Source organism: Phyllobates terribilis, unplaced genomic scaffold (genome assembly GCF_046119375.1).
Source record: "Phyllobates terribilis strain yellow unplaced genomic scaffold, ASM4611937v1 Scaffold_8__6_contigs__length_399053987, whole genome shotgun sequence".
Lineage (NCBI taxonomy): Eukaryota > Metazoa > Chordata > Amphibia > Anura > Dendrobatidae > Phyllobates > Phyllobates terribilis.
Window position 1 is genome coordinate 386,865,605 of NW_027362768.1, and position 22,876 is coordinate 386,888,480.

Genomic DNA, 22,876 nt, shown 5'->3' on the forward strand with positions numbered 1-22,876 from the left:
GGAGTAAAGACCGATAATGACTTCACGTGATCTAGACTGTATGCTTCTGTTAATACATCCCAGAATTGTATTTGCCTTTTTTGCTGCTGCATCACACTGTTGACTCATGTTCAGTCTATGATCTATTAGTATACCTAAGTCTTTTTCACATGTACTGTTGCTTAGCTCTATTCCTCCCATTCTGTAGATGCTTTTTTCATTTTTATTGCCCAGATGTAGTACTTTGCATTTTTCCCTGTTAAAAACCATTCTGTTGGTTGCTGCCCACTGCTCCAGTTTATTTAGGTCTTTTTGAATCCTCTCTCTCTCTTCTCTAGTATTAGCTATCCCTCCTAGCTTTGTGTCATCAGCAAATTTAATCAGCTTACCCTCAATTCCTTCATCTAAATCATTGATAAAGATGTTGAACAATACAGGTCCCAGGACGGAGCCCTGTGGTACCCCACTTGAGACATTCATCCAGCTGGATGTGAAGCCATTTACAACCACCATTTGAGTCCGATCACTAAGCCAGTTATGAATCCACCTAACAGTTGCCTGGTCCATTGCATACTTGGTCATTTTTTCAATAAGGATGGTGTGAGATACTTTGTCAAATGCTTTGCTGAAGTCAAGATATACTATATCTACAGCATTTCCCTGATCCACCCAGTCAGTGATTCTGTCATAGAAGGAAATTAGGTTAGTCTGACATGACTTGTTAGTTACAAACCCATGCTGACTCTGGTTAATCACTTCATTCTTATCCATGTACTTACATACATGTTGTTTAATAATTTGTTCAAAGATCTTTCCTGGTATAGAAGTCAGACTCACCGGCCTATAGTTCCCTGGGTCCACCTTCTTCCCCTTTTTGAAGATAGGAACAACATTTGCTCTTCTCCAGTCTTCTGGGACTTCTCCTGTTCTCCAAGAATTTTCAAAGATTATGGAGAGTGGTTCTAAAATTTCTTCTACGATCTCCTTCAGTACTCTGGGGTGTAATTCATCTGGACCTGGAGACTTGAACTCATTTATGTTAGCTAAATATTCCCTCACAGTCTTTCTGTTTACAGATAACTTGGATTCCTCTATTCCTTTAAAAGGACAGTGAAGATCAGTTGCTGTTACATTTTCTTTCTGAGAGAAAACAGATGCAAAATAGGAATTAAAAAGTTTGGCCTTCTCAACATCCTCTCTTACCATTTCTCCATTTTCATCCTGTAAAAATCCTATAGCATCTTTGACTTTTCTTTTACTTTTGACATACCCCCAAAATCCTTTTTTATTGCTTTTGACATCTCTTGCAAACCTTAATTCATTGTCAGCTTTAGCTAACCTGATACGTGCCCTGCAGGATCTGCAGACTGCATTATAATCTTCTTTAGATATGCCTCCCTCTTTCCATTTAATAAACATTTCTTTCTTTCTTTTTAGCATGTGTTTAAGTTCTGTGTTCATCCATCCTGGTTTCCTTAAAAGCTTCCCATTCTTCCTACTTTTCGGGATTGTTAACGATTGTGCTTTGAGAATCTCATTTTTAAAAATTTCCCATCCTTCCTGGACATTTTTGTCCTTAAGGACATCCAGCCATTGGATCCCTCCTATTCTCTTTCTGAGTCTCTTAAAATCTGCCTTTCTAAAATCTAACCTTGAAGTTTGAGTCTTCACATGTCTTCCTCCTCTAGTTATCCAAAATTCTATAATAGCATGATCGCTGCCTCCTAGGGTCCCAGCCACCTTTACCTCCTCAACCATTTCCTCCCTGTTTATAAGGATTAGATCCAAAGTAGCAGATCCCCTTGTTTTCTCCCCTAGATACATGATAAGATCCTGTCTGCAGCCACCACTAGGGGGAGCTCTCTGTACACAGAGATACATGATAAGATCCTGTCTGCAGCCACCACTAGGGGGAGCTCCCTGTATACATGAGATACATGATAAGATCCTGTCTGCATCCACCACTAGTGGGAGCTCCCTGTATACCGAGATACATGATAAGATCCTGTCTGCAGCCACCACTAGGGGGAGCTCCCTGTATACAGAGATACATGATAAGATCCTGTCTGCATCCACCACTAGGAGGAGCTCCCTGTATAAAGAGATACATGATAAGATTCTGTCTGCAGCCACCACTAGGGGGAGCTCCCTGTATACAGAGATACATGATAAGATTCTGTCTGCAGCCACCACTAGGGGGAGCTCCCTGTATACAGAGATACATTATGACATCCTGTCTGCAGCCACCACTAGGGGGAGCGCCCTGTATACAGAGATACATGATAAGATTCTGTCTGCAGCCACCACTAGGGGGAGCTCCCTGTATACAGAGATACATGATAAGATTCTGTCTGCAGCCACCACTAGGGGGAGCTCCCTGTATACAGAGATACGTTATGACATCCTGTCTGCAGCCGCCACTAGGGGGAGCTCCCTGTATACAGAGATACATGATAAGATCCTGTCTGCAGCCTCCACTAGGGCGAGCTCCCTGTATACAGCGATACATGATGAGATTCTGTCTGCAGTCACCACTAGGGGGAGCTCCCTGTATACAGACATACATGATAAGATCCTGTCTGCAGCCACCACTAGGGGGAGCTCCCTGTATACAGAGATACATGATAAGATCCTGTCTGCAGCCACCAATAGGGGGAGCTCCCTGTATACAGAGATACATGATAAGATCCTGTCTGCAGCCACCAATAGGGGGAGCTCCCTGTATACAGAGATACATGATAAGACGCTGTCTGCATCCACCACTAGGGGGAGCTCCCTGTTTATAGAGATACATTATGACATCCTGTCTGCAGCCGCCACTAGGGGGAGCTCCCTGTATACAGAGATACATGATAAGATTCTGCCTGCAGCCACCACTAGGGGGAGCTCCCTGTATACAGAGATACATTATGACATCCTGTCTGCAGCCTCCACTAGGGGGAGCTCCCTGTATACAGAGATACATTATGACATCCTGTCTGCAGCCTCCACTAGGGGGAGCTCCCTGTATACAGAGATACATTATGACATCCTGTCTGCAGCCTCCACTAGGGGGAGCTCCCTGTATACAGAGATACATTATGACATCCTGTCTGCAGCCACCGCTCCTCATGCTGTCTCTGTCTATACTGATGTCTCCTGGACTCCAGGCTGATGATTGATGACTCCTCTGGTAAATAGTAACAATCCCTCCGCTGTGAGAGCAGGACGAGGTTGGCTGTTACATATAATGAAGACTATAGGGGGGTGCACGGATGGCGGATGTGTTGCCAGGATCAGTCACTGGTTGCGGCTGTCTCGCCTCCTGGTTCTGCCACCATGTCTCCCGCACACCCCAGACCCAGAGAAGAGGAAATAATGTAACTTCAATTGTATCGTCTCTGGATTAAAAGTATTAACCCTTTCTCTCCCCAGAAATCTCTCCGATAGACCCTTCTCGTGCAACCATAGCCTATGTCCATCCAGCCATCCCCACCCTTATTGAGGTCTCATTCTTGCACCCTATTGCCCCCTGACCTCCACCAGACCCTAAAAGTGAAGAGAGTGTGGTGATCATTATCACTCCCATCAGACTGTACCTACAGGGTGTCCCCCGCGCTGTCTGCAGACCCTCCTAGGACTTCTACAGTAGATGGAGGTCTCACCTGTTTGGATGAATCTTGACTGGATCTTCTTGTTTTGCAGGTTGGTACCGAGGATCCTCCATCAAAAACCCAAAGGCAAAGGTAAGAAAAAAGTGTGAAAACCTGTCGAGATATCGATGTGTGTCACAGGATGGTGGGGCATGATACATATGCGAGGGTCAAGAGAGGTTATGGGGGTATAAGAATTTAGAGACCCCACACATCTACACCGCTTCCCAAATTATTACACAGATGCCATTTTCCTGAATGCAGACGAGTCGTACAACGGCCAAACATCGACCGTCAGAGGATAAACGCCGTCCATGTAACATCGGAGCTTCTGGGATGTCGCCTCCACAATTCTCCTCCATACAACTTGTGAGTTTTTGGAGAGTTTCTGCTTGAATTCATAGACTTATAGAAGGATAGAGTTGGAAGGGACCTCCGGGGTCCTCGTGTCCACCCCCTGCTCAATACAAGATTCACTAAACCATCTCAGACAGATGTCTGTCCAGACTCTGAAGACGTCCATTGAAGGGGAACTCACCACCTCTCGTGGCCGCCTGTTCCACTCATTAATCACCCTAACTGTCAAAAAGTGTCTCCTAATATCTAATCTGTGTCTCCTCCCATTTAGTTTCATCCCATTGCTTCTAGTCTTTCCTTGTGCGAATGAGAATAAAGATGATCCTTCTACAATGTGACAGCCCTTCAGATATTTGTAGACAGCTATTAAGTCTCCTCTCAGTCTTCTCTTTTGCAAGCTAAACATTCCCAAATCCTGTAACCGTTCCTCATAGGACATGGTTTGCAGACCAGTCACCATTCTGGTCGCTCTTCTCTGAACTTGCTCCAGTTTGTCGATGTCTTTTTTAAAATGTGGTGCCCAAAACTGTACACAGTATTCCAGATGAGGTCTGACCAAAGAGGAGTAAAGACCAATAATGACTTCACGTGATCTAGACTGTATGCTTCTGTTAATACATCCCAGAACTGGACACAGTATCCAGATGAGGTCTGACCAAAGAGGAGTAGAAGGGGATAATGACCTCACGTGATCTAGACTGTATGCTTCTGTTAATACATCCCAGAATTGTATTTGCCTTTTTTGCTGCTGCATCACACTGTTGACTCATGTTCAGTCTATGATCTATTAGTATACCTAAGTCTTTTTCACATGTACTGTTGCTTAGCTCTATTCCTCCCATTCTGTAGATGCTTTTTTCATTTTTATTGCCCAGATGTAGTACTTTGCATTTTTCCCTGTTATAAACCATTCTGTTGGTTGCTGCCCACTGCTCCAGTTTGTTTAGATGCTTTTGAATCCTCTCTCTCTCTTCTCTAGTATTAGCTATCCCTCCTAGCTTTGTGTCATCAGCAAATTTAATCAGTTTACCCTCAATTCCGTCATCTAAATCATTGATAAAGATGTTGAACAATACAGGTCCCAGGACGGAGCCCTGTGGTACCCCACTTGAGACATTCATCCAGCTGGATGTGAAGCCATTTACGACCACTCTTTGAGTCCGATCACTAAGCCAGTTATGAATCCACCTAACTGCAGCCTTGTCCATTCCATACATGGTCATTTTTTAATAATGATAGTATGAGATACTTTGTCAAATGCTTTGCTGAAGTCAAGATATACTATAGCTACTGCGTTTCCCTGATCCACCCAGTCAGTGATTCTGTCATAGAAGGAGATTAACTTAGTCTGACATGACTTATTAGTTACAAACCCATTCTGGCTCTGGTTACTCTCTTCATTCTCATAAAGGTACTTTCATACATGTTAATCATTTGTTCAAAGTTCTTTCCTGGTATAAAAGTAAGGCTCACCGGCCTATAGTTCCCTGGGTCCACCTTCTTCTCCTTTTTGAAGATAGGGACAACATTCGCTCTTCTCCAGTCTTCTGGGACCTCTCCTGTTCTCCAAGAATTTTCAAAGATTATGGAGAGTGGTTGAATAATTTCCTCTGCTATCTCCTTCAGTACTCTATGATGTAATTCATCCTACATTCTTTGTAAGATGTCAGAATCTCCCCCAGAGCTGCTGATCTGATGTGATCGGCCTCCACCCTCATAGATCTTCTGCTGAGGACACTCCAAAGGTTCTCACAAGGGCTCAGGTTAGGGGAGGGTGGTGGCCGCACCATGAGTTTCTCTCCTTTTATGCCCATAGCAGCCAATGACTCGGAGGTTTCTTTGCAGCATGAGATGGGACATTGTCAGCATTAAGAGGATTCTTCTACGGATGGCGCGGTTCCTGTTTTTGTACCAAGGAAGAAAGTGATCGTCAGAAACTCTGTATACTTTGCTGAGGTCATTTTCACACTTTCAGGGACCCTAAAGGGGCGACCAGCTCTCCCCATGATTCCAGCCCTAAACATGACTCCGCCACCTCCTTGCTGACGTCGCAGCCTTGTTGGGACATGGAGGCCGTCCACCAACCAGCCACTACTCCATGCATCTGGACCATCCAGGCTTAACGGCGTCGTCAGTAATCATGGCTAGTTTACAATGAGTCTTCATGTATTTTGGGGCCACTGCAGGCGTCTCTGCTTCTGAGCGCTGTTTAGGGGCGGCCGAATAGTAGGATTATGCACAGCTGCAGCCTCTGGAGGATCCTACACCTCGAGGTTCGCAGACTCCAGGTGCTCCAGCAGCTTCACCATCCTGACTGCTGCTTTGTAATGGGATTTTAGCAGCTGCTCTCTTAATCCGATGCCTTTATCAGCAGAAACCTTCCTCATTATGCCTTTATCTGCAGGAACCGTCCTCGTTATGCCTTTATCTGCAGGAACCTGTCTGTGATCTATATAGGCCACAAATCTCTTCACAGTACGATGATCATGCTTAAGTTTCCTTGAAATATCTAATGTTTTCATACCTTGTTCGAGGCTTTGCACTATGTGACGCTTTTCGGCAGCAGAGATCCTTTTTCTTTACCATATTGCTGGAAACCTGCGGCTGCTTAATAATGTGGAACGTCCTTCTTATAAGGAGTTTTCCTTTAATTGGACACTTGGCAGCTAATTATCACAGGGGTCTGAGATTGATGTCCGTGATCCAAAGACCCCGAGACATAAACCATCCATGAGGTTATGGGAAAAACACAAAATTACATCTTTATGACACTCATGTCCAATCTGCAGAATAATTTGGAGCGCGGTGTAATCAGTGTCTATGGTGGGAGTCCACCTTTACATGGATGTAATTGTGTGTGCAGATAAAGTCTCCGCCGTAAACTGTACGCAGCCCAGGTGCACAGCTCCCTCTGCCCAGTCTGACCGGTCGGAGTGCTTTGCGTTCCCGGTGTCCCCCCTGTGTTTGCCGCCTCTTAGTGTCTTTTCTGCTACATTTGTGCGTGTTCGCTCCTCCGCCATGCGGATCCAGAGCACTGCCATTATCCTGGCGTGCGAGCGTCCGGAGCTCTGCTGACAGTGTGCGCTGCGGGGGGGAGGGGAGGACATCCCAGGGCAACGACTGTCCTCAACTGCACAAAAATAACAGCAGCACAGAGGAAAAGCTGATTACTCTGAGCTGTGGAGCCTGCACATTGTGTCCGCGGATGAGCGGCTTTACCTCTAGGTCTTGTTTGTCTCTCTGAGCCTTCCGTAATGAAAGGCGCAAGGTCACATCAGCACAGAGTATTTCAGGAGAGGAGTATGCTGATCTCATTGGAAGTCATAGACAGAAGTTACAAAGAGCAGGGACCCCAGCAGCACAGAGTATGTCAGGTGTCAGTAAAGATGCAAACGAGATTCTGTCCTGCCACCATTGTGCCCCCTCGTCGTCAATCCTTGCACCCCGTGGGCCGACTGGTGATAATCCGCTTTCTCACGCCTCCTTTCCCCCTCTGTTGTGTGCCCGGCCCCTCAGTCCGTGTCTGTTTTTCCAGCTGCAGCCTCGGGGTGCCCCCCGTTATGTAGTCTAGAGGCGTAGGGAGCGGCCATGTTCTGTGTCCCCCTCCCCGGTATTACTGAGGCGCGAGGCGCGGACCCCTCCTGCCTCCAGCTGTACATTAGCATAAGTAATTGCACGCTCGTTAACAGTTCATTAGTGCTGAAAGCCGCAATCTATAAAAAGGAGTCAGGAAGGAAGAACCCCACCGAGCGAATGTGCGCAGCCCCTGCCCCGGTGTGGAGCCGAGCGAATGTGCGCAGCCCCTGCCCCGGTGTGGAGCCGATCGAACGTGCGCAGCCTCTGCCCCGGTGTGGAGACGAGCGAACGTGCGCAGCCCCTGCCCCGGTGTGGAGCAGAGCGAACGTGCGCAGCCTCTGCCCCGGTGTGGAGCCGATCGAACGTGCGCAGCCCCTGCCCCGGTGTGGAGCCGATCGAACGTGCGCAGCCCCTGCCCCGGTGTGGAGACGAGCGAACGTGCGCAGCCCCTGCCCCGGTGTGGAGCCGAGCTAACGTGCGCAGCCCCTGCCCCGGTGTGGAGACGAGCGAACGTGCGCAGCCCCTGCCCCTGTGTGGAGCCGAGCGAACGTGCGCAGCCCCTGCCCCGGTGTGGAGACGAGCGAATGTGTGCAGCCCCTGCCCCGGTGTGGAGCCGAGCAAACGTGCGCAGCCCCTGCCCCGGTGTGGAGCCGAGCGAACGTGGGCAGCCCCTGCCCCGGTGTGGAGCCGAGCGAACGTGCGCAGTCCCTGCCCCGGTGTGGAGCCGAGCGAACGTGGGCAGCCCCTGCCCCGGTGTGGAGCCCAGCGAACTTGCGCAGCCCCTGCCCCGGTGTGGAGCCCAGCGAAAGTGCGCAGCCACTGCCCCGGTGTGGAGCCCAGCGAACGTGCGCAGCCCCTGCCCCGGTGTGGAGCCGAGCTAACGTGCGCAGCCCCTTCCCCGGTGTGGAGCCGAGCTAACGTGCGCAGCCTCTGCCCCGGTGTGGAGATGAGCGAACGTGCGCAGCCCCTGCCCCGGTGTGGAGACAAGCGAATGTGTGCAGCCCCTGCCCCGGTGTGGAGCCGAGCGAATGTGTGCAGCCCCTGCCCCGGTGTGGAGCCGAGCGAACGTGCGCAGCCCCTGCCCCGATGTGGAGCCGAGCGAACGTGCGCAGTCCCTGCCCCGGTGTGGAGCCGAGCGAACGTGCGCAGTCCCTGCCCCGGTGTGGAGCCGAGCGAACGTGCGCAGCCCCTGCCCCGGTGTGGAGCCCAGCGAAAGTGCGCAGCCACTGCCCCGGTGTGGAGCCGAGCTAACGTGCGCAGCCCTTGCCCCGGTGTGGAGCCGAGCGAACGTGGGCAGCCCCTGCCCCGGTGTGGAGCCGAGCGAACGTGGGCAGCCCCTGCCCCGGTGTGGAGCCGAGCGAACGTGCGCAGTCCCTGCCCCGGTGTGGAGCCGAGCGAACGTGCGCAGTCCCTGCCCCGGTGTGGAGCCGAGCGAACGTGCGCAGCCCCTGCCCCGGTGTGGAGCCGAGCGAACGTGCGCAGCCCCTGCCCCGGTGTGGAGCCGAGCGAATGTGCGCAGCCCCTGCCCCGGTGTGGAGCCAAGGGAACGTGCGCAGCCCCTGCCCCGGTATGGAGCCGAGCGAATGTGCACAGCTGTCTTCTTTTCTTACATACCGTTATACCGCCGAGTGGGTTCCTTTAGGAATATGGACGTGCGTCCTTTACAGTGAGTGCTGCCGGCCACTACTTTTCTTTGGATGCCTTCCTCCACCTCAATGTCATCTGCTCACTGATCCGTCTCGCGCCTCTCTCTCGTCTTTGCTCCTGTGAAGACCCAGGATCTTCCGTGGGCGTAACACTACTCAGACAACACAGGGTGAGGGTAACACAGCGTGGCAATACTTTATTGAACCACCAAACGGACAATAAACACACAGAACAGTCCCAGCAAATGCCAAAGATGGTGCAACATTACACAGTCTCACCCTTCCTTGTTCGCCCGCCTGGTATAGAACAACTGCGACTTTGGGTCTTCCAGGGCCAACTACCTCAACCAGTGGCCCCCCTTTTCTGGCGGGCCCCCACAAAGAGAAGGTAGTGGCATTCTTAGGAAGCTAGCAGTCTATCAAGGTACAAGGCCAGGAGACCCAAGGGTCCCACCCTGGCCTCTCCGAGAGTTTCCATGGGGCCAGATGACTGGCGGATCCCAATCTGGCTTCTCCGAATGTCTCCGTGTGTTCCAGATAACTGGAGGATCCCACCTGGCAACCCCAAGCAACATATCCGTGGGGCAATGTGACTTCATCGTCCCAACCTGGTCTCCCCAAACGTATCCATGGTCTCTCTGATGGTCAATGGAGCAGATACGGATCTTTCCAGTCAGGGCCGTATACCCTTAGGCCGAAATCATGTAGAATCCAAATCTGTGTCTCTTTGGTTAAAACCATGCTTCCAGGCTGATGATCTGAGAGAGTCTGAACTTTGATTCTCCTTGCAAAGTCTCTTTCCAATCTCTGTTTCAAGTCTCCTGCTACAGAAACATATTATTATTATAGCGCCATTTATTCCATGGCGCTTTACATGTGATCGGGGTATACATAGCAAAAACACTTACAATAATCTTGAACACAATGTGACAGCGACTGGTACAGGAGGAGCGAGGACCCTGCCCGCGAGGGCTCACAATCTACAGGGGATTGGTGAGGATACAGTAGGTGAGGGCAGAGCTGGTCGTGCAACGGTATGGTGGAGCGAGGACCCTGCCCGCGAGGGCTCACAGTCTACAAGGGATGGGTGAGGATACAGTAGGTGAGGGCAGAGCTGGTCGTGCAGCGGTATGGTGGAGCGAGGACCCTGCCCCCGAGGGCTCACAATCTACAAGGGATGGGTGAGGATACAGTAGGTGAGGGCAGAGCTGGTCGTGCAGCGGTATGGTGGAGCGAGGACCCTGCCCGCGAGGGCTCACAGTCTACAAGGGATGGGAGAGGATACAGTAGGTGAGGGGAGAGCTGGTCGTGCAGCGGTATGGTGGAGCGAGGACCCTGCCCCCGAGGGCTCACAATCTACAAGGGATGGGTGAGGATACAGTAGGTGAGGGTAGAGCTGGTCGTGCAGCGGTATGGTGGAGCGTGGACCCTGCCCGCGAGGGCTCACAGTCTACAAGGGATGGGTGAGGATACAGTAGGTGAGGGTAGAGCTGGTCGTGCAGCGTTATGGTGGAGCGTGGACCCTGCCCGCGAGGGCTCACAGTCTACAGGGGATGGGTGAGGATACAGTAGGTGAGGGTAGAGCTGGTCGTGCAGCGGTATGGTGGAGCGAGGACCCTGCCCGCGAGGGCTCACAGTCTACAAGGGATGGGTGAGGATACAGTAGGTGAGGGTAGAGCTGGTCGTGCAGCGGAGTGGTGGAGCGAGGGTTACTGCAGGTTGTAGCCTTGTTGGAAGAGGTGGGTCTTCAGGTTCCTTTTGAAGGTTTCCATGGTAGGCGAGAGTCTGATGTGTTGGGGTAGAGCGCTGCAGAGTAGGGGGGATGCACGGGAGAAATCCTGTATGTGATTGTTAGAAGAGGAGATAAGAGGGGAGTAGAGAAGGAGATCTTGTGAGGATCGGAGGCTGCGTGCAGGTATGTACCGGGAGACTAGGTGTAACGGGTCTGGGAGGTGGAACCACAGAGCAACTATACAAAGGGGCAGTGCTTGTAAGGAAGCGGGTGACACCCAGGGAAGTCAGGCAGGCAGTCACGGCTAGTGACGGGGACAGTCTCTGGGTAAGAGGGCAGGAGGTCACGGCAAGTGACAGGGACAGTCTCTGGGTAAGAGGGCAGGAGGTCACGGCAAGTGATGGCTAAGCCTCCAGGTAGGCAAGCAGGCAGGTAGCAGGTGGACGCTCCCAGGTGAGCGGACGAGAGTCTCTGGACAAGCGGGTTGTCACAGCAAGTGACGGCAGAGCCTCCAGGTAGGCTAACAGGCAGGTAACAGGTGGACGCTCCCAGGTGAGCGGGTAAGAGTCTCTGGAATGGCAGGTGGTCACAGCACGTGACGGCAGAGCCTCCAGGTAGGCTAGCAGGCAGGTAGCAGGTGGACGCTCCCAGGTGAGCGGGCAAGATTCTCTGGACGGGCAGGTGGTCACAGCACGTGACGGCAGAGCCTCCAGGTAGGCTAACAGGCAGGTAACAGGTGGACGCTCCCAGGTGAGCGGGTAAGAGTCTCTGGAATGGCAGGTGGTCACAGCACGTGACGGCAGAGCCTCCAGGTAGGCTAGCAGGCAGGTAGCAGGTGGACGCTCCCAGGTGAGCGGGCAAGATTCTCTGGACGGGCAGGTGGTCACAGCACGTGACGGCAGAGCCTCCAGGTAGGCTAGCAGGCAGGTAGCAGGTGAGCTCTCCCAGGTGAGCGGGCAGACGGATCCATAGACAGACTGGCAGGACTGGTAGGCAGACTGTCGGACCGCAGGAATAACAGCAGATAGACACGAGTCAGGCAGGTGTCAGACAGGAAACTGGCAGGTAACTGGAAACGGGACCTGAGGGCTGAAGCAGAGTGATGAACTATGCTACAACATTGCTCGGGCACCTCCATCTTGGAGGAGGTGCCTTATATATGGAGAGGTCCTCCGGCCATTGGCCGGGGACTCCTTAGGGCGGCGCACGCGGCCCCTTTAAGAGAGGGGGAGCGCGCGCGCGCCCTAAGCACAGTAACCGGGGAGGAGCGCGCGCTGCCAGCAGAGCGGGAGGAAGACGCCGGGCACAGAGCGGAGAGGTGAGGGGAACGGCGTCCCTGCCTAGCAGGAGTCAGGGACGCCGACGCTACACTAGGTCACAGATGTATGGAGGAGACAGGTTGTGGATGGCTTTGTATGTCATGGTTAGGGTCTTGAACTGCAGTCTCTGGGCAATGGGGAGCCAGGGAAGGGACTGACAGAGGGGAGAGGCCAGGGAATAGTGGGGGGACTTGTGGATTAGTCGGGCAGCAGAGTTTAGGGTAGATTGGAGGGGTGCGAGAGTGTTGGAAGAGAGGCCACAGAGCAGGAGGTTGCAGTAGTCGAGGCGGGAGATGATGAGGGCATGCACTGGTGTTTTTGCAGATTCGTGGTTGAGGAATGTGCGGATCCTGGAGATATTTTTGAGTTGGAGTCGGCAGGAAGTGGAAAGGGCTTGGATATGAGATTTGAAGGAGAGATCAGAGTCCAGGGTTACCCCAAGGCAGCGAGCTTGTGGGACTGCGTGAGCAGCCATTCACTTTGATGGATAGGTCAGATGGGGGGGTTGAATGAGGTGGGGGAAAGATGATGAATTCAGTTTTGTCCCATGTTAAGTTTTAGAAATCTAGCTGAGAAGAACGATGAAATTGCAGACAGACATTGTGGGATTCTGTGGGAATCCTTTTTAAGTACTCATCCACAGGTCAAGGGTTAGGGATGATATCATTCCACAGGGCTCAGGTCTCATTGTTTGTGCATTTAATGAATTTGCATAGTTTCTCCTCCTATTTTGTGAGTCAACAAGCCACAGGGTCCAAACAAAGGTTAATCAACATATTTAGCAAACATTCACTGTTCATAGACCCAAGAGTAGACAAAAATCAATGTTATACAAATAATATGACCTTCTTGACTAGCCACTGAAATATACATACACACACATTTACAAGTCAACATGAACACAATAGTGTATTTCTCTTGGCCTAACAAATCTAATTGTCTAGCTGATTAAGATTATAAGCTGTATCGTCACAGCGCCGTCTCTCTCCTTCGTCTTTGCGCCGTCTCGTCTTTGCGCCGTCTCGTCTTTGCGCCGTCTCTCTCTTTAGAAATGACTAAACTCAAGATGATTGTAAGATGAAAAGTTCCTCTAACATCCAGCAATAAAGATGCCATGTTCCGCCCCTACACATCATGTGACAACTATGCTCATCCTAGGTGCAAAAGTTGTCCTGGGGCCTGCCTGGTACTTGCAGTTGGCTGGGAGCCTGCCTGGTACTTGTAGTTGTCCTGGAGCATACCTGGTACTTGTAGTTGTCCTGGAGCCTGCTTGGCACTTGCAGTGGTCCTGGAGCAAGCCTGGTACTTGCAGTGGTCCTGGAGCCTGCCTGGTACTTGTAGTTGTCCTGGAGCCTGCCTGGTACTTGCAGTTGTCCTGGGGGCCTGCCTGGTACTTGCAGTTGTCCTGGAGCCTGCCTGGTAATTGCAGTTGTCCTGGAGCCTGCCTGGTAATTGCAGTTGTCTTGGGGCCTGCCTGGTACTTGCAGTTGTCCTGGGGCCTGCCTGGTACTTGCAGTTATGCTGGGGCCTGCCTGGTACTTGCAGTTGTCTTGGAGCCTGCCTGGTACTTGCAGTTGTCCTGGAGCCTACCTGGTACTTGCAGTTGTCCTGGAGCCTGCCTGGTACTTGAAGTTGTCCTGGAGCCTGCCTGGTACTTGCAGTTGTCCTGGAGCCTGCCTGGTACTTGCAGTTGTCCTGGAGCCTGCCTGGTACTTGTAGTTGTCCTGGGGCCTTGTAGTTGTCCTGGGGCCTTGTAGTTGTCCTGGCGCTTGTAGTTGTCCCGGCGCTTGTAGTTGTCCTGGCGCTTGTAGTTGTCCTGGCGCTTGTAGTTGCCCTGGTTCTTGTAGTTGTCCCGGCGCTTGTAGTTGTCCCGGTGCTTGTAGTTGTCCCGGCGCTTGTATTTGTCCCGGCGCTTGTAGTTGTCCTCGCGCTTGTAGTTGCCCTGGTTCTTGTAGTTGTCCCGGCGCTTGTAGTTTTCCCGGCGCTTGTCGTTGTCCCGGTGCTTGTAGTTGTCCCTGCGCTTGTATTTGTCCCGGCGCTTGTAGTTGTCCCGGCGCTTGTAGTTGTCCCGGCGCTTGTAGTTGCCCTGGTGCTTGTAGTTGCCCTGGTGCTTGTAGTTGTCCCGGCGCTTGTAGTTGCCCTGGCGCTTGTAGTTGTCCCGGCGCTTGTAGTTGTCCCGGCGCTTGTAGTTGTCCCGGCGCTTGTAGTTGTCCTCGCGCTTGTAGTTGCCCTGGTTCTTGTAGTTGTCCTGGCGCTTGTAGTTGTCCCGGCGCTTGTAGTTGTCCCGGCGCTTGTAGTTGTCCCGGCGCTTGTAGTTGTCCCGGCGCTTGTAGTTGTCCCGGCGCTTGTAGTTGTCCCGGCTCTTGTAGTTGTCCCGGCGCTTGTAGTTGTCCCGGCGCTTGTAGTTGTCCCGGCGCTTGTAGTTGTCCCGGCGCTTGTAGTTGTCCCGGCGCTTGTAGTTGTCCCGGCTCTTGTAGTTGTCCCGGCGCTTGTAGTTGTCCCGGCGCTTGTAGTTGTCCCGGCGCTTGTAGTTGTCCTGGCGCTTGTAGTTGTCCTTGCGCTTGTAGTTGCCCTGGTTCTTGTAGTTTTCCCGGCGCTTGTCGTTGTCCCGGCGCTTGTAGTTGTCCCTGCGCTTGTATTTGTCCCGGCGCTTGTAGTTGTCCCGGCGCTTGTAGTTGTCCCGGCGCTTGTAGTTGTCCCGGCGCTTGTAGTTGCCCTGGTTCTTGTAGTTGTCCCGGCGCTTGTAGTTGCCCTGGCGCTTGTATTTGTCCCGGCGCTTGTAGTTGTCCCGGCGCTTGTAGTTGTCCCGGCGCTTGTAGTTGCCCTGGTTCTTGTAGTTGTCCCGGCGCTTGTATTTGTCCCGGCGCTTGTAGTTGTCCCGGCGCTTGTAGTTGTCCCGGCGCTTGTAGTTGTCCCGGCGCTTGTAGTTGTCCCGGCGCTTGTAGTTGTCCCGGCGCTTGTATTTGTCCCGGCGCTTGTATTTGTCCCGGCGCTTGTATTTGTCCCGGCGCTTGTAGTTGTCCCGGTGCTTGTAGTTGTCCCGGCGCTTGTAGTTGTCCCGGCGCTTGTAGTTGTCCTCGCGCTTGTAGTTGTCCTCGCGCTTGTAGTTGTCCCAGCGCTTGTAGTTGTCCCAGCGCTTGTAGTTGTCCCGGCGCTTGTAGTTGTCCCAGCGCTTGTAGTTGTCCAGCCGCTTGTAGTTGTCCTGGCGCTTGTAGTTGTCCCAGCGCTTGTAGTTGTCCAGCCGCTTGTAGTTGTCCCGGCGCTTGTAGTTGTCCCAGCGCTTGTAGTTGTCCAGCTGCTTGTAGTTGTCCAGCTTCTTGTAGTTGCCCTGGTGCTAGTATTTGTCTCGGCGCTTGTAGTTGTCCCGGCGCTTGTAGTTGTCCCGGCGCTTGTACTTGTCCCGTCGCTTGTAGTTGTCCAGCTTCTTGTAGTTGCCCTGGCGCTTGTAGTTCTCTCGGGTCCTGGGGTTTATATTTACACATTTGTTCTGTTTGTGGTGATGGGGTCAAGCCCTTTTCCTGTACATGGAATCAATAAATAACTCCTGTGTTGATTGTTGCAGAAGGCATTTTCCCTCCCTCCATGTTCTCGTGCTTTCCTCTCTGAGTCGTCACTTAGCGACACGTAGCCGAGAGCGCAGCTCTCCAGTTAATGCAGTAAACCGAGTGAACAGAGATGTGGCGGACGCCTCCTGGGTGAAATTCACCCTTCAGCTTCCTGACACTTGTGGAATTCATTTTCGGTCAGACAGAAGTTGGAATATGGAATCATGGATCATTACCACTAAGCCCCACCCACACATCACTGGCCCCGCCTCCTGATTTACATAATGCTATTTTTTTTAGTTACCCCCCCTCCATCTTATTACACTCCACCTCTTTATTACACAGCTACTCCCCATTACTCTCATCTCCTCACGCTGCGGCCTCCTCCCCGCATTCTGCGGCCTCCTCTCTACACCTGGTCTCCTCATCACACTCCTTCTCACACGCAGCCTCCGCCTTCTCATTAAGCCCCACCTCTTCATTAAGCCCCGCCTCCTCACTACCAGAAGAGTTATGGGCTGCATCCGTGCATGCTGGGTGTTGTAGTTTCTGTGTGGGCCGTTAGATGAATACTAGGGTGCCGCTGACGTCCATAGACTCCAATGTGCAGTTAGTGACATTATGCTGGGGCTCTGCTGGGATTTGTAGTACCACCAGTCGTGCTGCGCTGATAGGAGACATCGGATACAATGAGATAATTCTAAATGGAAATAACCGTGTGAGAAAAACAGGAACAGGAGAAATCCGTAGTGATGGGCGCTGGACGGGCGGGGGCGACGGAGGGCAGCACAATGGCTGCATTATACCCGCTCATTGCAGAGCTGCTCTTCAGTTCTCCATAGAAACCTTCACTGGACGCCGGGTCCTGCGTACAGAGCCAGAGCGGACCTCGTGTAAGGCCGGAGGGTCAGGAGACGAGCTCATCAGTAGCACTGCAGAGATCTCTCCGCAGCCCGTGTGCCCAGCGTGGAGGGTGGCATCAGCTCCACGTGCTGGGGGCACAACCTCCTGTGACCACCTCTAATGGTGGATTATGTGGCCGCTGGAGACTTCTCTGCTGCCGGGGTCACACTGGCATCAGTCCCCAGCCACGTCCTTACCACGAAGGTCCATACAAGGGGATCAGAAAATGAGTGCGAGAAACTCGATGTCAAAAACTGTAAAGCCCCAATGTAATATAAACCCCAGGTCCTCTATACTCGGTGAGAGCAGGTCCTCTATACTCGGTGGGGGCAGGTCCTCTATACTCGGTGAGAGCAGGTCCTCTATACTCGGTGGGGGCAGGTCCTCTATACTCGGTGAGAGCAGGTCCTCTATACTCGGTGCGAGCAGGGACAGGTGCTCTATACTCGGTGGGGACGGGTCCTCTATACTCGGTGGGGGCAGGTCCTCTATACTCGGTGGGAGCAGGGACAGGTGCTCTATACTTGGTTGGAGCAGGTCCTCTATACTCGGTGGGAGCAGGGACAGGTGCTCTATACTTGGTTGGAGCAGGTCCTCTATACTCGGTGGGAGCAGGGACAGGTGCTCTATACTTCGTTGGAGCAGGTCCTCTATACTCGGTGGGGACAGGTCCTCTATACTCGGTGGGGGCAGGTCCTCTATACTCGGTGGGGACGGGTCCTCTATACTCGGTGGGGACGGGTCCTCTATACTCGGTGGGAGATGGGACAGGTACTCTATACTCGGTGGGGACGGGTCCTCTATACTCGGTGGGGACGGGTCCTCTATACTCGGTGGGAGCAGGGACAGGTGCTCTATACTTGGTTGGAGCAGTTCCTCTATACTCGGTGGGGACAGGTCCTCTATACTCGGTGGGGACAGGTGCTCTATACTCAGTGGGGACGGGTCCTCTATACTCGGTGGGGACGGGTCCTCTATACTCGGTGGGGGCAGGTCCTCTATACTCGGTGGGGGAAGGTCCTCTATACTCGGTGGGAGCGGGTCCTCTATACTCGGTGGGAGCGGGTCCTCTATACTCGGTGGGGGCAGGTCCTCTATACTCGGTGGTGGCGGGTCCTCTATACTCGGTGGTGCAGGTCCTCTGTACTCTCCGGGGGTCAGGTCCTCTGTACTCTCCGGGGGTCAGGTCCTCTGTACTCTCCGGGGGTCAGGTCCTCTGTACTCTCCGGGGGTCAGGTCCTGTACTCTCCGGGGGGCAGGTCCTGTAATCTCCGGGGGGCAGGTCCTGTACTCTCCGGGGGGCTGGTCCTGTACTCTCCAGGGGGCAGGTCCTGTGTACTCTCCGGGGGGCAGGTCCTCTCTACTCTCCGGGGGTCAGGTCCTCTTTACTCTCCGGGGGTCAGGTCCTGTACTCTCCGGGGGGGGCAGGTCCTGTACTCTCCGGGGGGCAGGTCCTGTACTCTCCGGGGGGCAGGTCCTGTGTACTCTCCAGGGGGTAGGTCCTGTGTACTCTCCAGGGGGCAGGTCCTCTGTACTCTCCGGGGATCAGGCCCTCTGTACTCTCCGGGGGTCAGGTCCCCTCTACTCTCCGGGGGTCAGGTCCTCTGTACTCTCCGGGGGTCAGGTCCTCTGTACTCTCCGGGGGTCAAGTCCTCTGTACTCTCCGGGGGGCAGGTCCTGTACTCGCCGGGCTCAAGTCCTGTACTCTATACTCATGGGGGGGTGGGTCCTTTATACTCATTGGGGGGGCAGGACCTCTATACTCGCCGGGGGGGGCAGGACCTCTATACTCGCTGGGGGTCAGATCCTCTACACTCGCGGGGGGCAGGCCCTCTATTCTCGCCGGGGTGGCAGGACCTCTATACTCGCTGGGGGTCAGATCCTCTATACTCGTGGGGGGCTGGACCTCTATTCTCGCCGGGTTCAGGTCCTCTCCCTTTCAGGTTTTTTCCTGTGACTGTTCTGTGATCCCTCTGACGTTTCTCCTCTTTTCTCTGCAGGGAATCTTCCCGGCTAATATCATTCATCTGAAGAAAGCCGCCATCAGCAACAGAGGGTGAGTCAGGGGAGCAGACGCCGCGGGGGCCGCACCGTATCGGTGGCTTATCATCTAGTCTTTATCTGTTCCTGAGTAAACTGGGTGACAGCAATATAGTTACCCTGACAAGCCGCATAGAGGATGTTAGTGATAGTAGTACCGGTGAAGGGATCGTTCATGCGAGAGACTCGGTGACTTATAGTTTGTCTCTGCCCAGTGAGAGGGACAGGGGAGGGGGCACCATGACTGCCAAGAAGAACTATGAGAGGGAGGCAGCATCTGGAGGTCCAGGAGACTGATGAGCAGCTCCACCCATGAGACCAAGTATGGTGGTGCCGGTAATCAGCCAGAGATATGACATGGGTTAACGTGGACACGTGGCAGATATGTAATGTAATGTCAGATTTATAAATGCTGCTCTGGAGGTGACTGCAGTATAAAACATAATGTAACAGCAGAATAGTGAGTGCAGCTCTGGAGGTGACTGCAGTAGTTCCATAGTTTCTGCACGCAGTGGACACTTATGCTTTTCCTCCTCTCTTGCGGGCTCTTTGGCAAGTGATAGTGAAGCCCCCGGGTCGAGCTTTGCCCCCTTGTGATGAGCTGTAAGTTGATCCAGTCTGTGACATTTTCAGCCCCTGCAGGATCAGCGGCTGCCACAGAATGAGGGTCGCGCCGGTGATCAGTGTGACAGCTCGGCGCCTGCGGAGAGCGGAGGAATCTGAGAAACGACGGCCACAATCTGTGGTGGTGTCACCGCCGCCTCCTCCATTAATGTACTTTCAGGCAGTCCTATGTAACTGCATATGGGGCTGCTGCCCCTCCAAGATGCACACTGTGCAGGATGTGTATGAAATATTCATGGCTTCCTGCCTCGCTGATGGTAATGGCGCCCTGTAACATGCATATTTCATGAGTGCACTCAGGATGCCAGACGAATCTCCGAAGAGTTCTCCACAACAGGAATCAGACCGATCCATAGTCATTTATTATTATTTTATCTCCGTGTCAGGAAAGCAGCGTGATGACCAGTGTGCCGCCATTACTGTTGTCACACAGCTGTGGAGAGATTGCCAGTCAGGACTCTGGGAAAGTTGGATGACGGCCCCCGGATCTGTGCGAGTGATGGCCACATACCTGGTTTACACATGTACGATCCTCCGTATCCTGCACTGGGCCACATCTTGAGTCTGGGGATCTGCGCTCAGATTTTGGGGATTCCCTCCCATAGATGACAGGGGCAACACCTTATCTGTCTGTGAGGGATCTGCAGCTCTGTTCATCCTGAGACTCCTGGTTCCTGAATAGAATCCTAGGTGTTCAGGGCAGATCTGGGAAAGTGTGATTGTCGCACTACACAACAATGCTATTCAGTGTGTGAACGTGATGTGAAAGGGGGCTTGCGTGACTGCCGACTGTGTGCGTGACTGCCGACTGTGTGCGTGACTGCCGACTGTGTGCGTGACTGCCGACTGTGTGCGTGACTGCCGACTGTGTGCGTGACTGCCGACTGTGTGCGTGACTGCCGATTGGCCATAATTGTTCCAGAAAATGAAGTATTTGTCCCAGAACATTATTACAATTCCACATGTTTTGTTATACACAGGTTTATTTCCTTTGTGTGTATTGGAACAAAACGAAAAAAACAGAGAAAAAAAAAGGCAAATTGGACATAATTTCACACAAAACCCCAAAAATGGGCCGGACAAAATTGTTGGCGCCTTTCAACAATTGTGCGTGAACAACTTTGTATCAAGCATGTGGTGCTTGTTCAGACTCACCTGTAGCAAGTAACAAGCGTGGGCAATATTGAAATCACACCTGACACCAGATAAAAAGGGGAGAAGTTGCCTCAATCTTTGCATTTTGTGTCTGTGTGTGCCACACTAAGCATGGAGAACAGAAAGAGGAGAAGAGAACTGTCTGAGGACTTGAAAACCAAAATTGTTGCAAAATATCAACAATATCAGGGTTACAAGTCCGTCTCCAGAGATTTTGATGTTCCTTTGTCCACGGTACGCAACATAATCAAGAAGATTACACCCCATGGCACTGTAGCTAATCTCCCTGGACGTAGACGGCAGAGAAAAATGAATGAGGTCACAACGCAGGATAGTCCTGATGGTGGGTAAGCCCCAATCAAGTATCAAAGGAATCTAAGCTGTCCTGCAGGCTCAGGGTGCATCAGCGTCAGCGCAACTATCTGTTCATATGTGAATGAGCTGAAACGCTATGGCAGGAGACCCAGGAGGACCCCACTAATGACACAGACATAAAAAGTCTAGAATGCAGTTTGCCAAAGTGTACGTGAGTAAGCCAAAATCCTTCTGGTGAAGCGTCTTCAGGACAAATGAGACCCAGATAGAGCTTTTTGGTAAAGCACATCATTCTACTGTTTACCGAAAATGGAATGAGGCCTACAAAGAAAAGAACACAGCACCTACAGTCAGATATGGTGGAGGTTCACAGATGATGTGGGGTTGCTTTGCTGCCTCTGGCACTGGGTGCCCTGACTGTGTGCAAGGCATCATGAAATCTGAAGATTACCAGAGGATTTTGGGTGGCAATGTAGTACGCAGTGTCAGCTGGGTTTGCGTCCTAGTTCCTGGGTCTTCCAGCAGGACAGTGACCCCAAACATACTTCAAGAAGCCCCCAGAAATGGATGGAAACAAAGCGCTGGAGAGTTCGGAAGTGGCAGCAATGACTCCGGATCTAAATCGCATTGATCACCTGGGGAGAGATCTTACAATTGCTGTTGGGAGAAGACGTCTTCACATCTGAGACCTGGAGACGATTGTAAGAAGAGTCCAAGATTCCAGGTGAGAGGAGGAAGAAGCTGATGGTTATAGGAAGCGACTGATTTCAGATATTTATTCCACAGGGTGCAACCAAATATTAAGCTGAAGGTGCCAATAATTTTGTCCAGACCATTTTTGGGGTTTTGTGTGAAATTATTTCCAATTTGCCTTTTCTCCTCTGTTTTTTGTGTTGTTCTAATACACACAAAGGAAATAAACCTGCGTATAACAAAACGTGTAATTGTGATAATTGCCTGGGAGAAATACTTCATTTTTTGGACAATTTCAAGGGAGCCAAAGATGTCGGCCATGACTGTATGTGTTTGCATAGCCAAGGTGTGTGTAGGTGTGTGTGCGTAGCTGTGGTGTGTGTATATGTGTATGCGTAGCTGCAGTGTGTGTGCGTAGCTGCAGTGTGTGTGTATACAGTGCTGGCCAAAAGTATTGGCACCCCTGCAATTCTGTCAGATAATACTCAGTTTCTTGCAATCACAAATTCTTTGGTCTTATTCTCTTCATTTAATTTGCTTGCAAGGAAAAAACACAAAAGAGAATGAAGCAAAAATCAAATCATTGATCATTTCACACAAAACTCCAAAAAAGGGCCGGACAAAAGTATTGGCACCCTCAGCCTAATACTTGGTTGCACAACCTTTAGCCAAAATAACTGTGAACAACCGCTTCCGGTAACCATCAATGAGTTTCTTACAATGCTCTGCTGGAATTGTAGACCATTCTTCTTTGGCAAACTGCTCCAGGTCCCTGATATGTGAAGGGTGCCTTCTCCAAACTGCCATTTTGAGATCTCTCCACAGGTGTTCTATGGGATTCAGGTCTGGACTCATTGCTGGCCACCTTAGAAGTCTCCAGTGCTTTCTCTCAAACCATTTTATAGTGCTTTTGGAAGTGTGTTTTGGGTCATTGTCCTGCTGGAAGACCCATGACCTCTGAGGGAGACCCAGCTTTCTCACACTGGGCCCTACATTATGCTGCAAAATTTGTTGGTAGTCTTCAGACTTCATAATGCCATGCACACGGTCAAGCAGTCCAGTGCCAGAGGCAGCAAAGCAACCCCAAAACATCAGGGAACCTCCACCATGTTTGACTGTAGGGACCGTGTTCTTTTCTTTGAATGCCTCTTTTTTTCCCTGTACACTCTATGTTGATGCTTTTTCCCATCTACTTTTGTCTCATCTGACCAGAGAACATTCTTCCAAAACGTTTTAGGCTTTCTCAGGTAAGTTTAGGCAAACTCCAGCCTGCCTTTTTTATGTCTCGGGGTAAGAAGTGGGGTCTTCCTGGGTATCCTACCATACAGTCCCTTTTCATTCAGACGTCGACGGATAGTAC

The 22,876-nt window shown here is 51.9% G+C and overlaps 1 protein-coding gene across 4 annotated transcripts in view; it reads left to right on the top strand.

Moving 5' to 3' along the window:
• The window catches only part of DOCK3 (dedicator of cytokinesis 3), a 260,038-nt gene that overhangs the window by 91,064 nt on the left and 146,098 nt on the right, over window positions 1-22,876 (top strand). For all 4 annotated transcript variants that reach the window (XM_073645146.1, XM_073645148.1, XM_073645145.1 and 1 more), the window contains exons 3-4: window positions 3,664-3,704; window positions 18,690-18,745. In XM_073645146.1, the coding sequence (XP_073501247.1) occupies window positions 3,664-3,704; window positions 18,690-18,745 (97 nt within the window). The remainder of the gene's footprint in view (window positions 1-3,663; window positions 3,705-18,689; window positions 18,746-22,876) is intronic.